The sequence below is a fragment of the Aythya ferina genome, assembly GCF_964211825.1.
Source record: "Aythya ferina genome assembly, chromosome: 25".
NCBI lineage: Eukaryota > Metazoa > Chordata > Aves > Anseriformes > Anatidae > Aythya > Aythya ferina.
The window spans coordinates 2,705,360-2,729,513 of NC_140323.1; the positions used below are offsets into that span (position 1 = coordinate 2,705,360).

General features: G+C 43.5%; 1 protein-coding gene across 1 annotated transcript in view; it reads left to right on the forward strand.

Annotated features, from left to right (window-relative positions):
* LZTR1 (leucine zipper like post translational regulator 1) overlaps nucleotides 1-23,771 on the forward strand; it is a 34,550-nt gene extending 10,779 nt beyond the window's left edge. Inside the window, exons 10-20 of the mRNA XM_084498207.1 lie at nucleotides 9,816-9,926; nucleotides 10,678-10,770; nucleotides 11,754-11,849; nucleotides 12,506-12,689; nucleotides 14,204-14,373; nucleotides 16,263-16,419; nucleotides 17,204-17,330; nucleotides 18,437-18,586; nucleotides 18,795-18,900; nucleotides 19,949-20,029; nucleotides 22,953-23,771. Of these exons, the coding sequence (XP_084354333.1) occupies nucleotides 9,816-9,926; nucleotides 10,678-10,770; nucleotides 11,754-11,849; nucleotides 12,506-12,689; nucleotides 14,204-14,373; nucleotides 16,263-16,419; nucleotides 17,204-17,330; nucleotides 18,437-18,586; nucleotides 18,795-18,900; nucleotides 19,949-20,029; nucleotides 22,953-23,069 (1,392 nt within the window). The 3' untranslated portion in view covers nucleotides 23,070-23,771. The remainder of the gene's footprint in view (nucleotides 1-9,815; nucleotides 9,927-10,677; nucleotides 10,771-11,753; nucleotides 11,850-12,505; nucleotides 12,690-14,203; nucleotides 14,374-16,262; nucleotides 16,420-17,203; nucleotides 17,331-18,436; nucleotides 18,587-18,794; nucleotides 18,901-19,948; nucleotides 20,030-22,952) is intronic.
* Nucleotides 23,772-24,154: the final 383 nt, after the last annotated feature.

Below are 24,154 nucleotides of genomic sequence, written 5' to 3' on the forward strand. Positions count from 1 at the left end.
TCCTAAAACAGGGTATGATATTTTCTAAAGAGAAAGCTTTCCTAAAAGAAAGGCTTCAGTGCTGCTTCAAGGAAGTCTTGTAGGTTGTTTTATACAGGAAGTCAAATTGAGATCCCAAAAGTACAATTGCGGTAATTTGATCTCTGAAGACACACCAGGGTTCCAAAAAGAAGCAAGTGTTTGGTCACTTGATCTTTGTAATCTGCTGCTAGATTGCAGTTTGCGGGCCTTTGAGACATGTTCATTGGATTCAGCAGCCCTTGCTCTTTAAACTGTGCCTAATCCTCTCTGACGATTTATACATTCAGACCACTTTTTCAATTTTGCAACATATGTATAGAAATTATTTTAAAAGAAAATGGGTTTAGTAGTAGTACAGTAATCTTCAAGTAAGTTACTGATTGGCTCCTATTCCAACCTTTGCAGTGATAGCAGTGTGTTTTTGAGTGTTACTGGTAAAGAACTGAGCTCTCAGTTTCCATGCTGTATTCTCTAGTGCATATCAAGTGGAAAAAATCTCATTTTCAGCTGAGTGGAATATCAAATCATGTCCACGGTCCCGTCCCCTATTACTTACCACAACCACAAGTACAAAGTCTCTGGAAGAGCTGATATCACACCAAGCTTACTCATTTATGGCTTTGTTTTTGTATCTAGTGCTTTATCCTGCATTTCAGTTTCTTCATCACGGTCTTCAACTTTTAGGTTGCAGACAAAATATTTTCAACTTACTCACAGAATTGCAGTGCTGAAGATTTCATGAGAAGTTTTTAGAAAGCTGCTGCTGGAAATCTTTAAGAACTGGTTAGATGAACCTCTCTCAGGAATGAAATATGTGTTGTTGACCCTGGTTGGGGCAGAGGAATGGAAATGACCTTTAATGAGGCCCTTTCTAGGTATCCGTGATAGAGTTTTAATTCCTTATCTTCTTGTATGGTACAATCAGGAAAATAAGAGGGGAAAGGAAAAGCTAAATTTCCATCTTAGACGTAAATTAAATTTCCATCATAACAGGAGCTTAGCCAGAGTTTCATACCTGGAGTATGTTAAAGAATGGGTGGGAATCTTGAAATTACAGAAGCAGGCTGGTTGGAAGGGACCTCTGGAGTTCTCGAGTCTAACCTCCTCTTCACAGCAGGTACGCTTAGGGCTGGGCACCCGGGACCTTTCCCAGAGGAGTTGTGTGTGTTTCTAAGAACAGCAATCCAACAGCCTCTCCATGCTCCTGTCGCAGCGTTTGTCCACCATCGTGGTAATAGCTGTCTTCCCTTTATACCAAGTGAGAATTTCCCATGCTCTAACTGACGGCTGGTGCCTGCTGGCTTTCCACTGGGCACCTGGCAGAGGAATGTCTCCTCTGCACTCTTCCTGTCAGTACTTTCAGTCAGATATCTCCTTCAAATTCTCTTCTCTTTACAGATCAAGCATCACGTGCTTCAGCCCCATCATCTCCTTAGCCTTGCACTAGACCTGTTCCAGTAGGTCAGTGCCTTTCTCGTACTGGAGAGCCCAAAATTGGGCAGAGGACTTCAGATGGCATCTCATAACTGCTGAACACAGGAGGGAAAATGACTTTCCTCAGCCTGCTGGCTAAATGTTTGCTGATACAGCTGAGGCTGCTGTTGGCCTCCCTGCAGGAGAACGCTGCTCACTCCTGTTAAGCTTGTTCTCTACCATGACTGCCAGGTTTTTCCTGCAAAGTTGCTTTCCAGCCAGACAGTCCCCAGGCTGGATCATTGCAAGGAATTATTCTATCCCAGGGATGGGACTTTGCATTTGCCTTAGCTGAACTTCATGAGACAACCATCAGCCCATTTTTCCACCCTGGCTAAGTCCTCCTGAAAAGCAGCCTCGAGCATTTCAGCCACTGCAGGCAATTTGATGTCGGCTACAGATGTGCCGAGAACGTGGTACCCTCCTCTAATCTGTCAAGCCAGTCAGCATTTTGCAGAAGACAATCAGATTAGTTAGGAAAGAGTTATTTGCTAAATCCTTGCTGACTGTTCCCAGCCATCTCCTTCATGTGGTGGAAGCAGCTTCCAGGAGGGTTTGCCCCATAACCTTCTCAGGACTGAAGGTGGGGTTGCCTGGCCAGTGGTTAGCTGACTGATCCTGCTTAAAGGTGAAAGAAGCCTTTACCCAAGCTGTGTTCCTAGGTTAACATCTTGCAAGAGTTTTAAAATCCATGGGTGCTGCCTGGATTGTAAACAGCACTTTGTTTACTGTCTGGTGCCATAAGCCATCGTTGTCTAGGACAGGTGAGTCCATTGCCTTATTCTTAGAAAGGAATAACTTCTGTTCCTTAGAAAGGAATCACTTTCTAAGGAAGGGCACAACAAAGCAATTCAGCAGTTGCATTCTGCTTCCTTGCACATTTGCAGAGCTCTGACCTATTGAAATTCACTCTAAAATGGTTCTGTTCCAATTTTGCCTGGAAAGTTTATAGATTTTTCTGCACTCAGCATGTGAAAATATTTTTAGTCCCTAAATCCCCTTGAACTTAATAAACATCCAAAGCTCTGTCTGCCCATCTGTTTGAGCATTTTATGCTGCTGCCTAGTATGATAGCGCAGAAGCATCTCTTGAGTGTAATCAGCTACTAGTAATGACTTCCTATTTGGACTTGGAGCTTATGGTTTTCTTACAGTTTCAGAGGAAAAAAAATATATATATTTTTAATCTTTACGTTGGTTCACCAGATTTTCTTATTGATGGCTTTAGGTCTTTTTACTTTGTTTTGGCTTAGAGTTGTTGGTGGTACTGGATACTCATCGATGACCCTAGGCTGCGAAAGAGATCTGGGCTTTGGAGTTCAGCACAGTGATCAGCTGGTTTAATACGTGCTCTTTCGCATATGGGGGCGAGGACAGAAGTTACACAATTAGAAATGCATCCTATAAATACAGGATGGTGTTTGAGAAGCTGAGAGAATGAGAAAGCAGAGCCTTGAAATGTGGCTGCAGTGGATTTGATTTTAGCTAGTTCCTAATACTGCACAGAGTGTTGAAATTTCACTCTGAGAAAGGATGGAAAACGTTAGCAATGCGTTGAGAAATGAATAGGCGATACAAGATAAACCCTGGAAGCAACACAAATACTCCCTGCCTGCAATAACAGTGTATGTAGCTAATGTACTCTTCACAGCCAAGAGAAGGAAGCTTACCATGACAAAGCTTGGAAGAGATTCATAGAAACTTTTGTAACTGACCCAGATTTCTTGACAGAAGTGCCGAGGAGCTGCATTTGGACCATGAGTAGGGCCGGGTGAGCGCTTGGCCACAAGGAGCAGCCAACGCGTGGTGTAACAGGCAAGCTTGGCTGTTATTAGCTGTAGAAAAAGTTTTACTTTGTCCTTTTCCAAACATGTTAGCTAGCTTTGACTTGAGGTACGGGTTGTCTCTTGGTGGTGCTCCGTCTGCACCATTCTTTGATCAAGCCAAATTTGGGAAATCTGTCTGACAGTGGGAATGTTTGAGATATTGCCTCTCTGTCATCTTTGTTTGCGATCTGAATTCTTCCTGCTTGCAATAAACCAAATCCTTAGCCCCTCACGAAGAGCCAGTGGAGGGAGATGGCAGACAAAGAGGAATTAATGCTTAAGGTTTTAATTGCCGCGTACATCTGTTGTTGCAAAAAGCGTAAGCAAACAACATGACTAATCTGTTGAATTGTTCAGTCACAGTGGCAGGCTGCAGGCAAGACTCTGATGCTTCTCTGGACCAATTCTGAATGTTCTGGATATATGGCATGATCTTTTGGAGCTTCAGCCGCAGGAGGACTCCTGCTCAGTGTCCAGTCTCTCATGCCTCCCATCTATACTTTTACACGGTACCGTTTTTAAATCTCATAACCAGGTTTCCCATCCAGAAGTGGCTGAGAGAGTATCTGCCCCAGAAGAAGCTCCTTCCTTGCCCTCAGAAGAACGTGGTTTAAAAAAAATCTTGGGATGTATTTGGTTTAGATTTCGGCATAACAACAGTTAAGCAGCCACCCACAGCAGACTCAGAGGTAAATAAAGAAACATACAGAAGTGAAAAAAAATAAAATAAAATTCTATTCCAGGAGAGAGAAATAAATTTCGGTCTTATATATACTTTCTCTCCTCCACTCCTTTTTTTTTTTTTCCTTGAATTTATCTTGAGACTTTTCACCTTAAGCTGTAATCTAGGAACCACTTAAGCTTCAACTCTGCACATGAGTTGTAAATTGCTTATAGAAGGCAGTTATAGACCCCTGAGTGAAAACTATTCATTTGATTTAATTCTACTTTTACGTTGATTCAACTTAATTCGTTAAGGACTTTAAGTAAAGCTGAATGTATTCCTGGTGAGGTTAAAATTGAAACCAATGACTTTATGTTGAGGTTTGCGCAGGTTTAATTAAGTTTATTTTAAAGTATGTGGAATCAGCACCAGAGTTGATGCTCAGGGCTCTAATCTCAACTATTTGAATGATTGCTAGGCTCTAGCACAGGGAGAAGCAGAACTAATGCACAGCTTTGTAAGTCAAATCAGAACCCCGAGGAGTGCCACAGGACAAGCTCTCAATTTGTGCTGTCTAGACTGGGCATTGAAATGAGTTCTGAGTGCAAGAAATGCCCCTTTCCCCCCCCAAAAAAAAAAAAAAAAAAAAGTTCTGAAATACTTGCATTTTGAAAATGATGGTTTAAATCCTGGCAGTAGCATGGAGAGGTATACTGGAAGGGAAGAAAGGGTGACTGATGAGATCTGCTCTTGAAAGCAAAGATTCCAGCTTGAAAGGAACCTCAGATTGCAAATCCCATTAACCTTAACTAGGGAAAACACTTGGACAGATGAAGCAGGGCAGTGTGTCGTGGGGAGTGGTGCCAGCCCAGATCATGAGAGCTGTCAGGATTGAGCCTAAAATTCTTTCTGTCAGGCACTGCTAATAAAGTAAGGAGATCACGTTGATTGAGAGATAAGAATGGGACCTAGAGGTGACAAATACAGTCAGACTGGTGACACATCTGTGGTTTTAACAGCTTTCTGTGTGCTCGGAGCAAGAGGAGCGACAGCTGCCTGGATTCAGGTGCGAACCCAGTTCCACCAGCAGCTCCCTTACTGAAACTCCCTTAAGAAACCCGTACCGAAATCACAGTTACTACAAATAAAAACTATAGTTTGCATGAATTATCTCGCCTGCCAGACTCAAGTTGTATTTTTAGAGTGCTGGTTTCAGGTAGCAGCTGTTGTTATCCCAGGAGGGCTTTACCAGTGGGTGTACTGGTGTACCTTTATCATTAAGCATGCCTTACCCAGGCCTAGCTGTAAGGTGTTGTGCCTCTCATCATCATAATCCTGAGTGCAATTCTCAGTGTGTTATCTGGAATATTTACACAAAGCTACCGCAAGGAAGGGTTTGTCGTAATCTGATGAAAAGGGAAGGCAGGGGAGACAGTGAGGAAGCATCTGGTGGACAACACGATTGGGAAAGTTCTGGCTCTGTCCTTGTGAAAGCAGCACATCTCAGCTGCCTCTACACAAACCTGGCTTTGGAAATAGGAGGAATTAGAAGGCCATGCAGTCGCAGACCTCACCAGACACAGTGAGGTAGCTCATGCGACCAGAACGATGGGCTGGGAAGGTGAGGAGAAAGGGTTGAGCTTTGCCTTGGAAGGGGTGATGAGCCAGCTGGGAGCTGATGGGCAAGGTTCAAAGGGTAGGGTAGCACGGATGACATTGGGAAGTTTTTGAGCTTCTTTTCCAACACCAAAATGAGAACAACCAACACATTCTTATGTCACGAGCGTGCTTGGGGACAGCTGACTCATAAAAGAAGATTAGGATGAATGTGTTGCACTGCAAAACAAAAGCTGAACTTCTCATTTTCTCTACACTGACTTTGTTCCTCTGAAAGCAGCCGTTCCTAACCATAACTTTGGCTTACATTGTTGTGTGCAAGGAGTTGCTAACCATATATTTGAGTGATAGTTTTGTTGTCTGAGGCAGTTTGAATACACCACACCTTTATTTGTGCAGATGTGTGTTCAGATACGTGGCCCATCAGGAGCATCCCTAGCGAAGCAGTAAGAGCAGTCAGCAAACATGACCCCAGCAAAAAGCTGGAAGAGCTGGAGATGCCTAGTGAAGGAGAGATGTGAGGTGAAGCACGTATTTTGAAATGCATCAACAGTTGCTGCAGAAAGCAGAGCGAGGCTCTTCTCTGTGTTTCTAGTGAGACGGACAAGAGTTGGAGTCATTAATGCTTAAATCACAGCAAAGAAGATGCAGCACAAGCACTAGCTTTCACAGGAGGAAACACAATACACCTTTTTCTGCCTACCCAGTTACTTGTAGGAGAGTGATTGCATGTTGAAAATTGGCGATTCTGTACTCTCATTCAGGCTCAGGCAGGGGATTGTGGTCTGGTAGCTGCAACCCTGTTATGCTCAGCGCTGCCCTTCACAGTCTTAGACAGGTCTCCTCCATTAGACACTCTGATTCTCACCCCACCTTTGCATGAAGTGCCCTTCTTGTTGTTTTTTTTTTGTTGTTTTTTTACCCAATCAGATTTGACTGTGTGCATAGTACAAGGGATGAGACTTTTTTCAGTACTGAGGAAAACACAAGTATAAAAATACCTGCAGAAACCATGCTCGGATTGAGTAGGTCACGCACTGCCTGAATTACAGCTGGGCTCTCAGCCTCAGGGAGGACAACTTGCGGGGTTTCTCCTGTGCACGGTCTGTGAAACACAGTCTGTGGACAACGAGCAGAGCGATGGCTGTTATCTCTGCTGTTTAAAATCAGGCCACACAGCTCCAGGACCCCAGTATCGAATGTGGCACGGAGCTTTTGTGGCTCTGTTTCAGGTTTTGTAAATTCTCTCGTCTTCTGTTCTCCACAGAGTCCCATGCTGGGAGGCTTTTTGGCCATCCCAGCTAGCAAAACAGCTATTATTTCATACCTGTTCCATTTAAACTGCACTTGGCTTGAGCACATTCAGCAGCTGATTCTGTCAGCTTGGGCGGTCTCCCAGCAAAAGATTGACGATAGGGCAGGATGTTTTGGTGTCTGGCATCAGACTGGGGAGCATGCAGCCCGGCGTGCCTCTCTCCAGCTGTTCACTCCCCTGAGCTCTTTGAACCTTTCTGTTTTTATTCGTTGAGTTCTGAATATTTTCTCCTTGCTACTTTTCCATTCCTGGAATGGAAGGAAGGATGTTGGGTTAGCGCCCTGCCTGCAGGAGGACGTGAGTGCCCAGCCCTGAGACTGCAGAGCCCGAGGATTCTTCTCCATGGCCCCTGTTTTCCAGCACTGTCTGAGCTGGGAATGACTGGGAACGCCAGGTCTGTAGCGTAGGAGCTGCTTTCCTTATAGGTGAGACTAGGCTGCAGTCACCTGGGCTGTGTCACGCACATCATCTGAGCTCCAGCAGTAGTTCCTGTGTGAGGTAGGTTCAGATTTTAGAAAAACACGCTTTGTAGATTGGAGAATTCCCCGTGATGGAACGTCCAGCGTAACCCCAGTTAAATTGTTCCAAATTGTTGATGACACACACTGAAATGTAGGAAGGTACCTGCTGTGGCCAGAGCCTCGGTCCTGGGGGTTTGTGGCCGTGGCATCGGGCGCTCAGCAGGGCTGCAGCCCCAGCGGGAAGTTCTGGGCTGGCCCAAATTCTGCTCCTCTCATTTAGCAAAGCGAGGATCCTGAGAGACCCTGGGCTGCAGAATGTTTTGATGAACTGTGCATGGCCTTCCTTTCTGTGGGTTATCCTACAATATGTACGTTTCTCTCAGTACTCGGTTTAAAAATGCAACGTGTGTATTAAAAAAGTAGGCTTGTGTTGATTGCTTAAGTTAATTAGTAAATAGCAAGACTCTGCTTACCTGACCGCTCTGGTACCAACCATTACAAAAGAAAAATCATTGTTTGAGTTAAATATGATGTGACTAGCAAGTGAAGTGTTACTTGATTAAATACTCAAATGATTCATGTTTCTTTTCTGGCACCAATTGTGAAAATGCTCTAGTGGTTTTTTTTTGACTGGAAAAAAGTAAGTGGTTTTTAAACATAATGGGTGACTTTTTAAAAGCAAATCCTTTGGTATTAAAGAATTATTTAGATTAAAAACAAAGCTAAAGTATCATGTATTTGAGGGGGGGGAAAAAAAGGCAGGGGAAATGACCTGAATAAGTACAAGCCAGGTGGCCTGCATTTGATATCTGACAGTTTATTTTTGTTGTGTTTTTTGTTTGTTTGTGTGTTTGTTTGTTTTGTTGGTTTGTTTTTTCTGATTGGAGAGCCAGTTTCAAGGAAGATAATACAATATAACTAATGTCAGCTCAGCTGGTTTTGGAAAAATAGGTCTTGGCAAGCAGAGTTCATATTTTGGAATGAGACTGGAGCTTTGGTTGATAAACTCCCTGATGTCTTTTTAACCTAATATCGTATGTTTGATTAATTAAATAAGATGTACTGGCTGAAAAATGAGATTACTAGTATGAGGGAATGCTGGCTGTATAACACAGACTGTTTTTGCAGCACTACCATCCTCTTTTGGAGACATATCAAATGGGCGCCCAGCAAGAATTTACTAGTAGACCAGTATTATTCAGTAATTTCCCATAGCAGTATTTTTTAGCACTAAGTTCAGATGTTCTTTAATGATGTATCCATGACCTGTGCTGGAGACAGAAGGCATCTTGTTTATCCAGAGTAATCCAAATGGCTTCCTGAACGGGTGCAGACAAACATAAAGCCAGCAAAACCGTGGCCGTACGTCTGAGAATCAGAGACACAGGTACTGGTTGCCGTATGGGGGATTGGGTCCCTGCAAGCTGGAGTTTGAAGAAAATCAAAAGTCATGCAAATTCTGGTGAGCAGCAAACTAAATGAGACCATTGTGTGACGCTGTGGTGAAAGGGATAATTTGGTGGTAATGAAAAATGCCAGTCAGCATGGCTTCATGGAAAATATGCCTCTCCAGATAAACATAATGTTGTTTCATGTTTGAGCTTACTGGAGTAGTGTCTATAAATATGTACAAGAAGAGAAGATTTCTTATACCAGAGGGCTTTTTACTTAGTAGGCAAAGATTTAATGAGATTTGCTGCCTGGAAAACATAACAAGCCTGATCAAACTAGGGAAAAAAGAGTTACAGTCACCACTCAAAGACTTTATGTAGATATCTCAGGGAGGTGTGCTGGTTCGATCGGTATTGTTTGTGTAACCTCAGAAGAAATAGGAAAGAAAATTGTGGTAAGAGGAGCACTGCAGGTTTGACTTGCAGGGACTCCTTCCCACTTTGGAAATCTATGGGGCGAAGCACGTGTTGGATGAGGTGGTGTGAGCCCTCAGTCCCTCGGCCCTACGAGCAGCTGGGGCAGTGTGGGGTGGCTTTGCCTCGGTGGGCTGCAGGGGAAGGGGCACACACAACTTTTCGGTTCTATATAATGCCCAGAATAAGCCCTAAATTTATCTAGAGAACACATTTTCAGAATCTGTCTCTAGAAGCATGTTTGATTTTCCTATGTAAAACTTAGCTTTGAGTCATGGTTTTTGCTAAGTGATGTATTTTGTAACAGTTGTGATATGCAGAGCCCTGCATATGTACAGTGCTGCTGGAAGGTGTAATGAACAGATGTTTCTAAATGTGACTGGCAAGTGTGTTCAAGGAAACGATCCTAAAATAAAAGAAATGTCAGTCTTAGGATGCAAGCGGTCATGTTGCTTTAGGCTACGAAGAGTTTTTCTCCCTTCTCTCTGTTGATCTCTTACAGGCCCTTTTTCTTGGGAGAAAAAAGGCTGTTTTTATTTATTCACTCACGTATTTTGTCCTTTTCTTTCCCTAGTTACCCAGTGGGCGACTTTTCCATGCTGCAGCTGTTATCTCAGATGCTATGTACATCTTCGGCGGGACAGTGGACAACAACATTAGAAGTGGAGAAATGTACAGGTTCCAGGTAAATGTACAGCTTCCAGGCAACTCACTGGTAAACAAACCAAATGTTCACATCATTTCTGCACGAGTCCTGCTTCCATCTCCCGACACAGAGGAGTCTCTGGTTTGGCTCACTGCGAGCTTCATGGCTTCCCTTTGACATCCTTCCTGCAGGAAGCCTTTGCATTTGCATATCAGCTGTCAAAAATGAATGTGTATCTCTAAAATCTGAGAAACGTTACCTGAACAGACATTTTGGCAAGGCTAAGCTCTCCAGTGCCTTCTAAAGTCTTAGGTCATGACAACTTATTTTGACAAATAGTGAGTATCAGTGAGGATTTGTCAGAATGTTTCTGAAAATTTGAAGATTTGTCTTGTTACTGCAGACCCCAGCGAATGTGGGAATTTAAAACTTTTAATTTTGCAGTACTCACACCAGATCAATGCCCTCCCCCAATAGAAAGTTGTTGGTTTTTTTTTTTGCATAGGACTCACAGACAGGTTCTGAAAGCAGGTGAGACACTTAGCCCCCCAAATCCAGAAATCTGCAAACCACATTGAGACACATTTCTTGTAAGCTACCCTGTTACCTTTCATTGCTCTCACCCTAGAGGAAACCTTTGCATGTGGTTTGCTTGATATTTTATAGCTTTATATACTGTGTTGATGTCAAGTTAGTAAGAAAATACCGTGGTAGTAAGCATCCACAGTCTTTCTGGATATATTTAATTGAAACAGACAAAAATGTATTTTGTGGTGTTTTTGTTTTTTAGTTTTCCTGTTACCCAAAATGCACTCTACATGAAGATTATGGAAGGCTGTGGGAAAACAGGCAGTTCAGTGACTTGGAGTTTGTTTTGGGAGAGGTGAGTAGATTTTAGTGAAAATGGTACTGGATTTGACAGGAAGAGAGGGTCCCAACAGGGGTGTGACTGCATGTGTTGCATGTTTGCTGGGAAAAAGCAAATTGTGCAATGGTTGTGCCAAAATCTCTGGTAATGTAGTTTTTAAGAGCAGTGCCACTGGTCTAAGTGATGTCTTTCTGGTTTAGTAAATCTCAGTAATCCAGGTAAATTTATAAAACTGCGAAGGAGAAGAAAGCTTTAAACTAAGAAAATCCTTGGGTCACTGAGACATAACTTGAATTTATCAGAGCACGTTACGTGTAATTGCAGTCTGAAAGTGATACTAACGACCTCTGTACTCTGAGGTCACAACTATTCCCTGGAAAGAGCAAGGCAGTTGTTTGCAGATCTAGATATCGCTTCAGAAGTCATTTTTAATCACTGAAATAAAATAGAATGAGAAAAAGCTGCACAGAGGAATGTTGTTCATTCTCTAGTAATGAAAACGATTATTAAATTGTAAAAAGAATGTGTTTTTCAAAGAAAAACTTGAGAAATCTGAGCTCATCTGCATTTTTTTTTGTAAAAAGTTATAAAAGACTTTACAGAGATCAGATGCTCCGAAGAACAGTTTAAATAGATTATGAAGAACAATAGCAAAGAAGCATACCGTTGTTTTGAAAAGAAAAATTTAAACTGAAATCAGATGTAATGATAAGAAGAAGGTCCATGTCACTGAAACTATACAACAGCTTCTACTCAGTCCATGTAACAAAGACTCTTTCCAAGTGGTGTTTGCCATTGCTTACCCTTTAGGGAATATAGGTGTTGAATTTCATCTGGATGTGAAGAGCAGATGCAGGGTTGTCTTTCATTCTAACCTAAACTAAATGTATGGTAACCTGGAGTACAGCCCAGGTTTCTGCTACTGCTGCCATCTGCCACCACCATGGGATTTGGGAATTAAAGTTTAATGTGTGTTCTTCTTCCTCTCCCTTTGGCAGAAGGAAGAACGGGTCCGAGGACATACTGCAATTGTTACAGCTCGCTGCAAGTGGTTGAAAAAGAAAATCATGCAGGCGAGGGAGAGATTGAAACAAGTGAGTATCTCAGAACAGTCATCTTGTGGTGAGGTAGTACTTATTCTGCCCAATTTTGGAAATAAAGTTATAAGAAAAAAAAAATGCCTGCTGAGACAGATGTAGGAGCAAAGCAGCATCTGATGCTAAGGTGCTGTTGGGCCAGTAAAATAAAGAGGATAATTAGTATTAACCTAGGCTACTGGATGTCCATCAGTGTAGGCAAGGAGCATAAGATGGAGTAGCCAAAGTTAATCCAGTTGTCTGGATTTGGTGATGTGGTTCCTGGGAGCTCTCCTAGCTAAGTTCTAATCTTGTGGGATACGCCTAAGGAGACACACATACCCCTCGTTCTGGGGTGGGTAAAGGTTGCATGGAATGGGAGATGGCCTACAAGATTAGACAGATTAAAGGGAGCAGACAAAAACTGCTTTTGAGTTTTGTCCAGGAGCTCACATTTGCTCTCATCCATGTTTGTCACGTGGCATGGAACAAACAGTAAGTCTCTGATACATATGAATTAATTTATATCTTGGAGATAATCTTGAAGATAATGAGGTCTTGAGTCTTGAAAATTATGCAGTGATGAGAAAAATCTTTTCCTTTGGTTCGATAGTAAAGTGTGCTGGCTGACACAGCACTGTTGCCATGTTTGAGTGTTTTTTCTGTCTTACTAGAAATCAAAGCAAGATATTGAAGACGAGGGACATCCAACGTGTCAGAAGGATGGGATTGGTGGGAACGTCAAATTGTGTCGCCTGCAGCCACTGCTGGAAGTGCCCATCCGAGAGGCTGAAGCGCAACCCTTCGAGGTGCTCATGCAGTTTCTGTATACGGACAAAATAAAATACCCTCGCAAAGGTAGGTCAGCAGGATAAGAACAGAATGCTTGCAACTGAGGAGTGAACATTCATTTTGATATGGAGCAAGATCCAATATCTATCATGTCTTCAAAATGCGAACCCAAAGGAATGCCTCGAGAAGCCCATTAGATGCATTCTTTGAAGATGGCTGAGTTGTAAGCAATTGGAGGCCAGGAAGTCATAGCCAGAGATCTCAGCTTCAGCACAGCAAGTCTAACTCGTGGCCTTGTTTTAGCAAAGAGGTCTGTTGGGCTGTGGCACAGCAGGATATCCAGAGGGCACTCCAGCTGGGGGGGCTAGGGAAACTGCAGCCACGTGGCACAGTCATTTAAACTGAGGTGCATCTACCCTAACGCTGGAGCTTTGCTTCAGCTTCAGTCCATTCTGGAAAGGGTAATTCTCAGTAAAATATTAATTTGTATGCAATTGTCCCAAAGGTTTCCCTGTGAAGCCTAATTAATGGGGATGAGGGAACCTTCTCACATCTCTGGCTTCTGCTGACATTGCCAGATCCTGCTCTCAGCTGGTTCACTAATCCTCAGTACGCTCATTGCAGGACAGAACCAGACCAAACAAGGGATTATCACACTGAACTTTTCCCTTTGTTACAGGCTAGGCAGCCTCTTACCCTTCTCCCCAGCCTAGCACATGTTCTCCCTGGTGCTTACCTTTCTGCAGTGTTACAGGTCTGCTGGGATCCTCCAATGGTCCTGTCCTGACTTACACATTCCCAGTTGCTCCCCATAGTTCAGAGGTTAGCGCCTTGGGGGATCGCTTCAGGGGCTGAGCTAATCACACTTGGCACGCCTATCAAATGGGATTTTCCTTATTAGACACTGGGAAGCCAAATAACATGCAAGGAGGCTTTTCTCTCTCAAAAAGTAGTTACAGCAGATGGCCTGAGATCCCCTGTGAGGAAGGCAAAGGCTGTGGAGGATTATTCCTGGAGGTGGTTTCTCAGTAGCCCCGTTGCAGTGGTCAGCTTGGGTCCCTGCTGCCCCCCTGCCTTCAGCCCTCTCTTCTAGAGCAACCTCAGATCTGTAAGTGCATAAATACAGCGTGCCTTGCTAAGGACCTGTTGAAATCAGGGGACCGATTGCTAACACTGCAGAAATACCAAGGACTTCAGCAGAACTGGCAGTAGCTGAGCACTTTGGAAAAACCGACTGCTAGTTTAGGAGCTTGTCAGCGTGTTTAGAGACTTCTTTCGAGGGTCTTGAAAAATTGTGCTCCCGATGGTCACAAAATCTTTCTCCAAAAAATCTTTTGGGGTGGCGCTTTCATGCCTCCATTTTGAAAGACCACTCATTTCTTTTTTTAGTACCAATTCCTGATTTAGTCTAAGCAGCAGTGGAATTTTTTTCTCTGTAAAAATGCTTCACCGATCGCTGCCCGTTCTGCTGTTTTGAATGCTCAGGTTGATGCAAAAGAAATGCTTTGAGAAAGGTCACTCTTTTTGTTTTGTGAACTCTCTAGAGTTATGAAAGGGCATTTTATCTCTTGTGATTTCAGGTCACGTGCAGGACGTGCTACTTATTATGGATGTGTACAAACTAGCCTTAAACTTCAAGCTCTCTCGACTGGAACAGCTCTGCCTTCAGTATATTGAAGCATCTGTAGATCTGCAGAATGTGCTCATTGTGTGTGAAAATGCTAACAAGCTTCAGCTGGATCAGCTAAAGGTATTTTGCATACAAAGTAACTGATAAGAAATTAAAAAAAAATAATCTTGATGTAATTAATGTTTTGCAAAAGCTGTCAGCTTTGCAAATTCTGTTCTTCCCTATAATTATAGTTGCTTGGGTATATGCTAGTGTGGATTGTACTGCAGGAGCTCGTGACAATTACGTAGTTTTTTTCAATAAGTGTCTGATATTTTTACTTATCTGTCCTGTAGGATAAACAGGGCAGGGTGACTTTGGCTTTTTTCACTTCACTCTCACTGCAGCAAGGTGGAACCAGTGCATTTTCTGGCCCCCCTGTTTAATGCAGAGCCTACTAACAGGTTCTTTCACCTGGTTTGATGAAAAACTAAACACAGTTCTCACACTTTTATCTGACAAACATTCTTTTGAAAAGCAATGTATTGGCAGTTCCCCATCTCCATCTGGTGGGACCAAGGGCTTTTAGGCAGAGTTGATACCCCAAGGCTTCGGACCATGCTTTTTCTGTGATGGTCTGGCTCTCACCAAAAGTGGCCAGAGCCAATCCTGCTTAAAGCTGCAAAGAAGTTCCTCCACTCAAGTCCAAGGGTTAGTGCAAGATCATGCAGTGCCGATTTGGACAGCCTGTGCCCATCACTTGGCCATAAAGCTGACCAGTACAAGCAGAGTGGGGCTTGACAAGCCAGAATGCACGTGGACTTCCTCAGGCACTCTTTTTACACTGGATTTGGGCAAAGGAAGGACATCCAGGAGAACAGGAGCAGAGTCAGCAGCAGTTCTGTGGATGCTGGCACAGCCTTTGGTGCACAGGACCGTGGTGCCATCAGGTGCCCAGAGGCTCAAGAACTGAGTATCTCAGCATTGGTGGACCCAGTGCCAATAACGTCAGATCAGCAAGCTACTTCCACCTGCCTTAGCTAGCAGCAGGGTGGCAGGGGCTCTTCCACATCGCTCCACTTTGTCAGGATCATCTTGAATTGGCATCCTGTCCTCTCAAGTGCTTGTTATTCCTCATGGCTAGGTGCCACCTACAGAAGGCTGCTCTTTCTGGCACCCTAGTCATTATTTAAAACATTTTACAGATGGGTCCTAGGCAGATCCCTGTAGATCCCAGCTGAAATAACATGGCAAAAACTGGAAATTAGTAATTACTCTTTGGCTTAATTTTGTGCTCACCGTATGGTGAGCTGGTGTAGATTATATTTTTTGCTTATGAAAATATCCCAAGGGAAAGCATTGGTTCACACTGGCAAATGGAGTACCTATTTTTATTTATTTATTATTATTATTTTGTCCCTTTAACTGTTCAGCATTAGTTCTGGTTCATTTGTCTTTTTTTCTACCACATTGACTTTTTCTAGCAAGTTTGTCATACGAGAGCTTGTGAGATCTCTTTCAGACTTCGCAACATTTATAGAAAAGGTTAAGATAAAATCCACACAATTTCCTAAGGAAATCCTTCAAGCTATTTGTTCCTCTTTGTAATTCTTAATACTGGATAGTATTAAGAGTTAAGATCTCTTCACTCTTCTAATTAAATTTTGGTATCTAATTGTATAATGTATTATTATGAAATAGCAACCAATCTTAGTTAGCTTCATGAGGTTTTTGGCATCTCCTGAGATTTCCATTTTAGAAATCTTCAGAGCAGTTGGATGGGATTCAATTAATCTTTCCCTCGTTATTTCTTAGTCAGGTTTTTCTAGATACTTAGAATTGTCCCAGATTTTGTCTTTAAGTGGGAGCCTAGATGGTCACTTAGTGAGGAAGAGATTTGGTAGTTGCAGCCGCAGGAGCCACGTGGAGGCTCATAAGAAAAAGATGGCTGTTTACCAGCATAATGTTTCTGTGATGCTGTAGGATGACTTAATGCAAAAAACAGTAATTTTTTAATTTTTTTTTTTAAGGAACATTGCCTGAACTTTGTGGTGAAAGAATCACATTTTAATCAGGTAATAATGATGAAGGAGTTTGAACATCTTTCTTCATCCCTCATAGTGGAAATTGTGCGGAGAAAGCAGCAACCTCCTGTTCGAACACATTCCGATCAGCCGCTTGACATTGGTAACTTTTATACCTTATAAAATTATTAGCTATAGTGTTTTTGAGTTGCTAGCAGTTTGTTTAGCCTAGGAAATGGCCTGGGAGTAGACCACTGACTGTTCAGTTGGTGTAACTATATTAGGCTGTCTCCCAGGCTAAGACAGGACATGCCAGTTCTTTCTCCATTGGGCTTCAGTCAGAACATTATCCACGTTAAAATACATGGGAGGTTATATTAAATTTAGTCCTGTTCTCCTTGCAATAACATATCCTGGTTCTGTGCAGAGAGAGAAGAGGCAGAAGGAGTGGGAAGATATAAAAAAATGATTCAAAGAAAAGGCAGTAGACCTTCAGTTTAAGTGGAGTAGAAGGTAATCAAGCTGAGTGGAGGCATTGGCCTCTCACCGGTTTATACCAAAGAAGAAGCAGGAGTGAGGAAGAGGATTTTGGGACTAAGCCAGTGATGATTTTACCATGAGAGACAGAGAGAGAAAGAAAGCATGGAAAAATTAACCAAGAAAAAAAGAGTTAGTGGAAGAAAAGAAGAGAAGAAGTTTGCTGTCACCAGTTTGAAAGCAGAGTTGCTGGGTATGTTTCTGGGATGGGCAGCAGGTGAGGGATTGTGGTAGGGAAGGATGAAACTCATTTTGCCCCAAAATGATGTGGAAGGGCCTGCCTTCTGCTCACGCCAAGGGTCCCAAAGGAAAGAGGGCCTGGAGCTATGACTTGGCCATATGTTAGTTTGACAGCACGTGGTCAGCTGGAACTATCATGTTTTTAACTATTTCACTGTGTTGACTTTCAGGAACATCTTTAATTCAGGACATGAAGGCTTACCTTGAAGGAGCTGGGATTGAATTCTGTGATATCATCCTCCTCTTGGATGGCCACCCACGGCCAGCCCACAAAGCAATCCTAGCAGCCCGCTCCAGGTGAGTGAGTCACTGATCACTAAAACTATAAAAAATATTGTATGCGTAAAACTCAGTGCTCTGCAGTCTGGGGGTCAGCTTGCTTTTTGTAGAAGACAGGAAGGAACTTTGTATCCAGATCAAGTATAAGATGCAGCTTTGCTCAATAAGTGTAATAAGCCTTTAAGCAACAGTGATTAAATATTTTTCAATTTGATACCCAGCAGGGGAAGATAGAAGGAAATTAAAATTGTAGAGACTCTCTAGAGAATGTGTAAGAAGCTGCACTGCAGGACAAAGAATCTTTAAAATCACGAGAAGGAAAAATGGTGTAAGGCATAAGGCTGTGTTAGTGAAGTGGAAAGCAACAGATGTCCATTGAGCTCAGAAAGAGTTCTGGTGGTGAACATCCATTTGAATCATGTGAAACTTGAATCTCTTTCTCACCTGCTGAGACTTAAGACTGGGTATGAATAAGCATAGAAAAAAAAATGCTGCATAACAGAGACTAGATTGTTCCTATGCTTGGCTGTAGAGGCAAGCAGTTCACCCTTCTGAAGATGCATTCTGTTCTCCCTGTGCACTGTTTGGAAGCAGTGGGTTTGTCCCTTGCTTGTGTGTTCTGTGTAACTTCACCTTTATGTCCTGCAAGACATGAGGTGTTCACATCAAATTTCTACTTCAAATACTGCCACAAGTTTTTTCCAGTCCCAGTAATACTATTCAGTATTAGTTACCGTAGTATGTTACCAGAAACATTTCACAACTCTTTTAAAGAAACCCCGATGCGTGATTGGCAGTTACAGCCTGTAGATAGCAAGGAAATCCATCATGCTTTAAGCTTTCTGCTGGGTTTTATGCAAATTAGACAAAAATCAAAGGAGCGTGTGTCCTAATTTTCAAGAAACAGACAAATTCAGGTAGTGTTGATGGAAATTGTGGGGATTATGTTTGGAGTACTCTCACAGGCAGACATATATGAAACAACAATTTAGCAATGTTTTTGCCCAGGTTATCACCTGCATTTACTTCTTTGGAACCTGCAGTGCTTCATAGCTGCCTTTGAACAGTAGGGAGTTAAACTGCCTGTCTGCAGTGTGTTACATTAGTCTTACTTCCTTTTCCAGTTACTTTGAAGCCATGTTCCGTTCCTTCATGCCAGAAGATGGACAAGTGAATATTTCAATAGGTGAAATGGTTCCCAGCAAACAAGCATTTGAATCTATGCTTAGATATATTTATTATGGAGAAGTAAACATGCCTCCTGAAGACTCCCTGTATCCTTAAATCTGAAGTAATGAATATCTGTCTAAAGTGCACATACAGTGCCTCAGCTCTGGATTGCCAGGCTCAGGCTGAGGATTTTCAGGGCTGCATTAGCAGCAGGAACACCATTTTAACTTCTGTCGTTGCATTTGTGTTTACAATCAGTGCTGTTATCTCTGCTTTACCTTTTTTTTTTTTTTTCCTTAACGAGATTAACAGCTACCTCTTTGCTGCACCTTACTATTATGGCTTCTCCAACAACAGACTGCAAGCCTACTGTAAGCAGAACCTAGAAATGAATGTTACAGTGGAGAACGTACTCCAGGTAATCGTCCCCAACTAACTTTAATGGTACAGGAGTGCCAAAGAGGCTGGTTCAGTTGGCCTAGGATTTATTCTTTTTTTGAAAAAAAAAAAATTACTTGAAGCTGTAGGCTGTAAATGTGTTTACATTTTAAGATAAAGCTGCTGTGGGCTTTTGTAGGGAAGAGTTGAATGCATTGGGATAAGGGCCGTGTTTGTGTAGGAAAGCGTGCGAAAAATAAGATCAGTATGGTCATCGGACACAGCAGACGTGAGGTAGTTTCTTGCAGGAATCGCTGTCAGTTCGTTCACGTCCCTTGTTGTGGGTTTGGTGCACTCAGTCATTTCCCAAGTGGCATCCCCTGAGGCTGCGCAGCCCCTCCTGAGGACAGTGGCTCTGAACAACTGAGGTGAATGCAGGAACGCAGCCTTTAGTGGCTTTGTTTCCTTGTCTGCTCTTGGGGTCATTAGTGCTGAAGTGTTCGGAGGTATTGCTCGACTGGCCACCAGGATGTTCCTTTGGAGCTCCTCATCCCACAGAGCTTCTAAAGGGCTTTTTAGGATGTACTGCAGGCTCAGCAGCCAGCTCCAAATCCTTTCAGTAGATGCTTGAACCGGAGCAAACGGTGGCGTGCACATGATGTTAGTCTTGTTCTGTCAGACAGGATCTGGCGATGAAGTGGCAACAAAAATATTCCTTGAAAAAGCCATTTATTTGGCAAAAAGCAAGCCATTTGCTTGGTAGAAAACCAAACCCTCTGCAACATGAGCAGAATCAAAGCCTGTGTTGACTGCTCTTGGCTCTTGCCCACACCAGTCTCACTGGGACACTTCAGGGAACCTGGCTCTGAAACAGACCTGCAGTTTCCTGCTGATTATCTCCTGAGGACTCCACACATTTTAAATCCAAGGCTTATTTCTGATTAGTTTAGAAAAGATTCAGATTTGTAATGAAAAACATTGATGTTTCTGTAGCTCAGAGGAGTTATCTCATGTGAGTCAGAACAGTACTTGTGCACTGCACTTCTGAGCAATGCAGAAGGAAAACCCTGCCTTTGCTTTTGCTGTAGATTTTGGAGGCAGCTGACAAGACCCAAGCCCTGGACATGAAGAGGCACTGTCTGCACATCATAGTTCACCAGTTCACCAAGGTTGGTTGCATCTTTTCCGGGGCTTTTGAGAGCTGCTGTCCTCTGTCTCTGCGTTGGTTAAAGACACATTAATGTAGGAATCCATTTCATTCTTTCTCATGTGAGACAGCTGAGAGCTGGCTGCATGTCCTTGACTCTCTCTGACAAGTCTGCTAGGCACACTTTTAACATTAAAAATAAATAAAAGACTAGAACAATCTAGTCTGGAAATGCAGACACCTTCCAAAACAGAAGTTGCACAGAATTGCTTCCATTTCCGCTTGTTCCAGTTGTTAATTTTGTGCCATGCCATCGTTGGGTTCCTGTGTGTACAACAAGATAAGTTTGTCATGTATCAAATGCATGATTTTCTCTTTCACTGGTAGCTACAAGTGCAGTGTTCATATTTCTGTTGAAGTATTCTCCCTGTCATAGATGCTATATTGTCGTTTGCTCAAAAGGCAGATTACCATGTCCTGGCTGGGCTTTTTGTGGTTTCCATGTATCAAAACATGGAAACCACACAGGATGATGCAGGGTGATAGAAAAGGTCATGAGCCTGAAGTGCTGATACTCCTGTCCTCGTTTGAGAAAGTTAAGGGTATTGTCATTGTGTTGCTCATATGACACACGATCCCTCCATGAGAGTTTCCCAGCATGTCACCAGTTTGTTGCTCAGCTGTTAACTGGTAGGTATATCACAGAGACTGGGAATTGGGATTTCTGGATGCTACATACTTCCTGGTAATAATGCCATGGCCAGTATTCAAGGAGCTCTCCGTCTTCAGTATGTTTAATCTCATGGTCCTCTTGTTGTTGCCCTCAGGGAAGGGAAGCTCTGCTAGGTCCAGCTGGTATCTAGAGATCGGATACTCAGAGGGAGGTATTTGGGCTCTTTATTAAATGCCTAAGTTGTCCAAATGTAATGAGTTTTACACTCAGAAATCACTAAAAATGCATAAGAAGCTTTGAGAGTGGAGCCAGCATCCAGGAATCCCACGCCTGGTGGAGGGAGCTCAGCATGAGCTTACAGCCCCTGGCTTTGTCTGACACATTTTCTTCTGGCCTCGTGGATCCTGCAGAGGGGCCCAACTTCAGCATGGGGTGGGGAATGGCCCCACTGCGGGCTACAGGACACACAGGTGGTTGGGACAGCTCCTCGGGTTTGGGGTCACTGTGCTGCAGTCCCCGTGAGCTGAAATCTCGTGGTCCTTCCCACTGGAGGCCACAGGAAGACAAACAGGTTGGAGTGATTCTCACCAGAACGCACTGGGGGGAAATGAATATTGCAACATTTCAGGAAAAAAAAAGATCTGAACTAAAGGGTGTTACTCAATTGTACTCATCTTCACTAGCCAGAATGTGTGGAAATGTTTTATATTTAAGCTGCTGACTCTTAGAACGGTTTTCATCAAAATGTGGCTGGAAGACTGTCAAGCAGATGTGCAAGAAATCTTATTTATGCAATGTTTGTGCTTGGCCTGAGAGGCTCCAGTGTGTGTTTTTTGGCCCAGCTCTGTGTGACTGTGTGTGCGTGGCTGGGCAGGAATGCTCGCTGTTCTGCTCCCTGGCATGCCACAGGCTCTGAAAGGTGACTTGTTCTTGCTGTGCGAGCCCGGCGGGTCATCAAGGCTTAGACAGGCTGGGTATATGGCCGTTGTGATCTTTTCTCACAGCTTGGTTAATGTTGTTCGTGATTCAGAAGGTTAAAAGAGTTTTCCCAGCAGTAAGAACACCAATTGAAGAGCTGTTCCCAGAGGTTCAGTAGTTGGGGCGCTGTGTATTTAGGCTTTTGTGTGTCAGCACTGTGCAAAAGCCCTAATAAAACTGCTGTTCTGAAGCGTTTGAGTGTGTTTTGACACCAGCTCTGATCTGTTCTGCAGCGTGTGCCTCTTGACACAGAGCAGGATTCCCAGCAGTGTCACCGGGGTATTTTTCCCTCCCCGTCCTCGTGCCCTCTTATTTTGGGCATATGATTTCCAGCAGGTATTATCCTGAGCTCCTTCTGAAAGTGCACTCAGTGGTTTCCTTCCAGGGTTTCAAAAGATGCTCAGAATATCTTTATGCTTTATCACAGATGAGCTCCTTAAAGTGAGGTGATTTCTTTTATGAGATCAGATAATACGGGTTGGATAAGTGGACAGGCTTTTAGGCAGTCTGCTTTCAAGGCTGGACAGGGGCGTTAATGGCTGCAGAAGGAGGGATTGCTGCCTTGCTTCTAGAAAGATGTGGAGGACACGAAAGCCCAGAGCTCCCTTTTGATAGCAGTTGAGCTTCTGAGCAGCCTAGCAGCAGAAAGATGTGCTCTACAACGTACGTGTTGTAGGTTCCCGTGTATGTGATGTGGCAGAGGTTTGTGTTGGCTAGTGCTGCAGTGGCCTGCTCTGACTGCAGGAGGAATACCAGCAAAACCAGCGTGGGTACTGAACAGGGCTCTGCTTTAAACCACCACCTCTCCTCGGGAGCAGAGGAGTGAAGAGATCAGGTCCTCAGTCAAGTTCAGATGATCTGGAGGTCGGCAGAAACACACACACGGACTTCAAAGCCCAGGGCTGTGCTGCTGCCAAGGTTTGATTTTAGGAGAGGGCTTCATCTGCATCCAGTAACAGCAGAATTGCCATTACGAATAGGAATTGCTCCTTTCTTGGAGAGGCAGTGCTGGGCTCAGCATTTCTGCTGTTCTCCATTCCCACCCCCTCCGTGCAGCAGCCTGAAAGTGGAATGAAAGTGCAGGAAGTCACGAGTTGAGCTCCCGTGGGCCATTTTCTGCTTCCCAGCTCCGCAATTGTGAGCAAAAGCTCACGCAGCAGGCGCCCAGCCATGACTTGACTGACCCGCGTGTTCGTGTGGGGTGGCAGGGGGAAGGCGATGGTACATCAGCTGTGCTTTGGGGAGGCTTTTAATTTCTTTCTGTTCTTCTGTTTTGTTTTTCTTTTCCTTGAAGGTCTCCAAGTTGCCAAACCTCCGCTCCCTAAGTCAGCCACTCCTTCTTGACATCATAGAGTCGTTAGCTAACCACATATCAGACAAGCAGTGTGCAGAGCTGGGCTCAGACATATGACATGCTTTGGTAAATCGGACTTTGCATTTTTTTTCCCTCAAAAATCTAACACTTTACAGCTGACTCTCTTTTTACCATTCCGTACTGAGCTGCTCATAGTGTCTACACAATCTAGCAGACGGCCAAGAGGAGCGTGGACAGCTGACTTGCTCTCCTGTGGATTTGCTTGGTTTGTACCTTCGTGGAGAAGGGTTTGGTCTCCGTTACACAAATGTAAAATGGAAACCATTAAGGAATTAATTAATTCCACATAGTTTGGGGATAACTAAGGTCCGAATCAAGCCTGTTATTGCTCCTATATACTGTAAAGTAAAAGCAGTCACAAGTAAGAGAGTCATTAATATTTTGAAACACGGTATTTAAAGAAGACTATTTAAAGAACTTCAGCTGAAACAGCCCGGGGCTGTAAGTGGAAGTCAGATATAACAAAACTGGAAGCAGAGAGCATGGTGTTAGCAGTGAAGCTGACTGTTGGACCAGACTGTAGTGACTTTTCAGAGACTCCCCATGGTATGGATTAAAAGATAAGCCCTTTTGCAACTGCCTGGATTGGTGGGCTGCAGGAAGCCCAGGCCTATGCTCTGCTGCAGGTCAAACTAGAAGATTACAGCCTTCCTTTCTGACCATCAAATCCATTAATCCTGTCTCACTAAGCCTTTCAATATCAATATATTAATAAAGAGTTAACATCATCTCCCTGCATTACACGATTGACTTGGCTTTCATTTTGGAGAAAATTAAGCGAAAAGAACTCTCAGCTTGATGAAGGTCACTTTGGTAAAAAATAAATGTCTGTGCTACAGCTTGTTACTAATTTTACACCCAAGTGTCTTCGTTGCAGGAAGGTGAGTGACAGCAGCGCGCCCTTCCCAGCCCAGCCACACGTGTTAGCAGTAGCTGGCAGTTGGGTGGAGAAGGTTCACGGGGTGGGTTCACGCTCCCTTTCCTGCTGCCTGAGATACGTGTGTGAAGCAGAAGGCAGCCCAGAGGTAGTGCTACTCTGCTGGGCTTCTTGAAAGGGAGAAGCTGTTATTTTACTTAATCCAAGGGAACTGCTTTGTGGACCACTTAATCCCAGCTGAGGG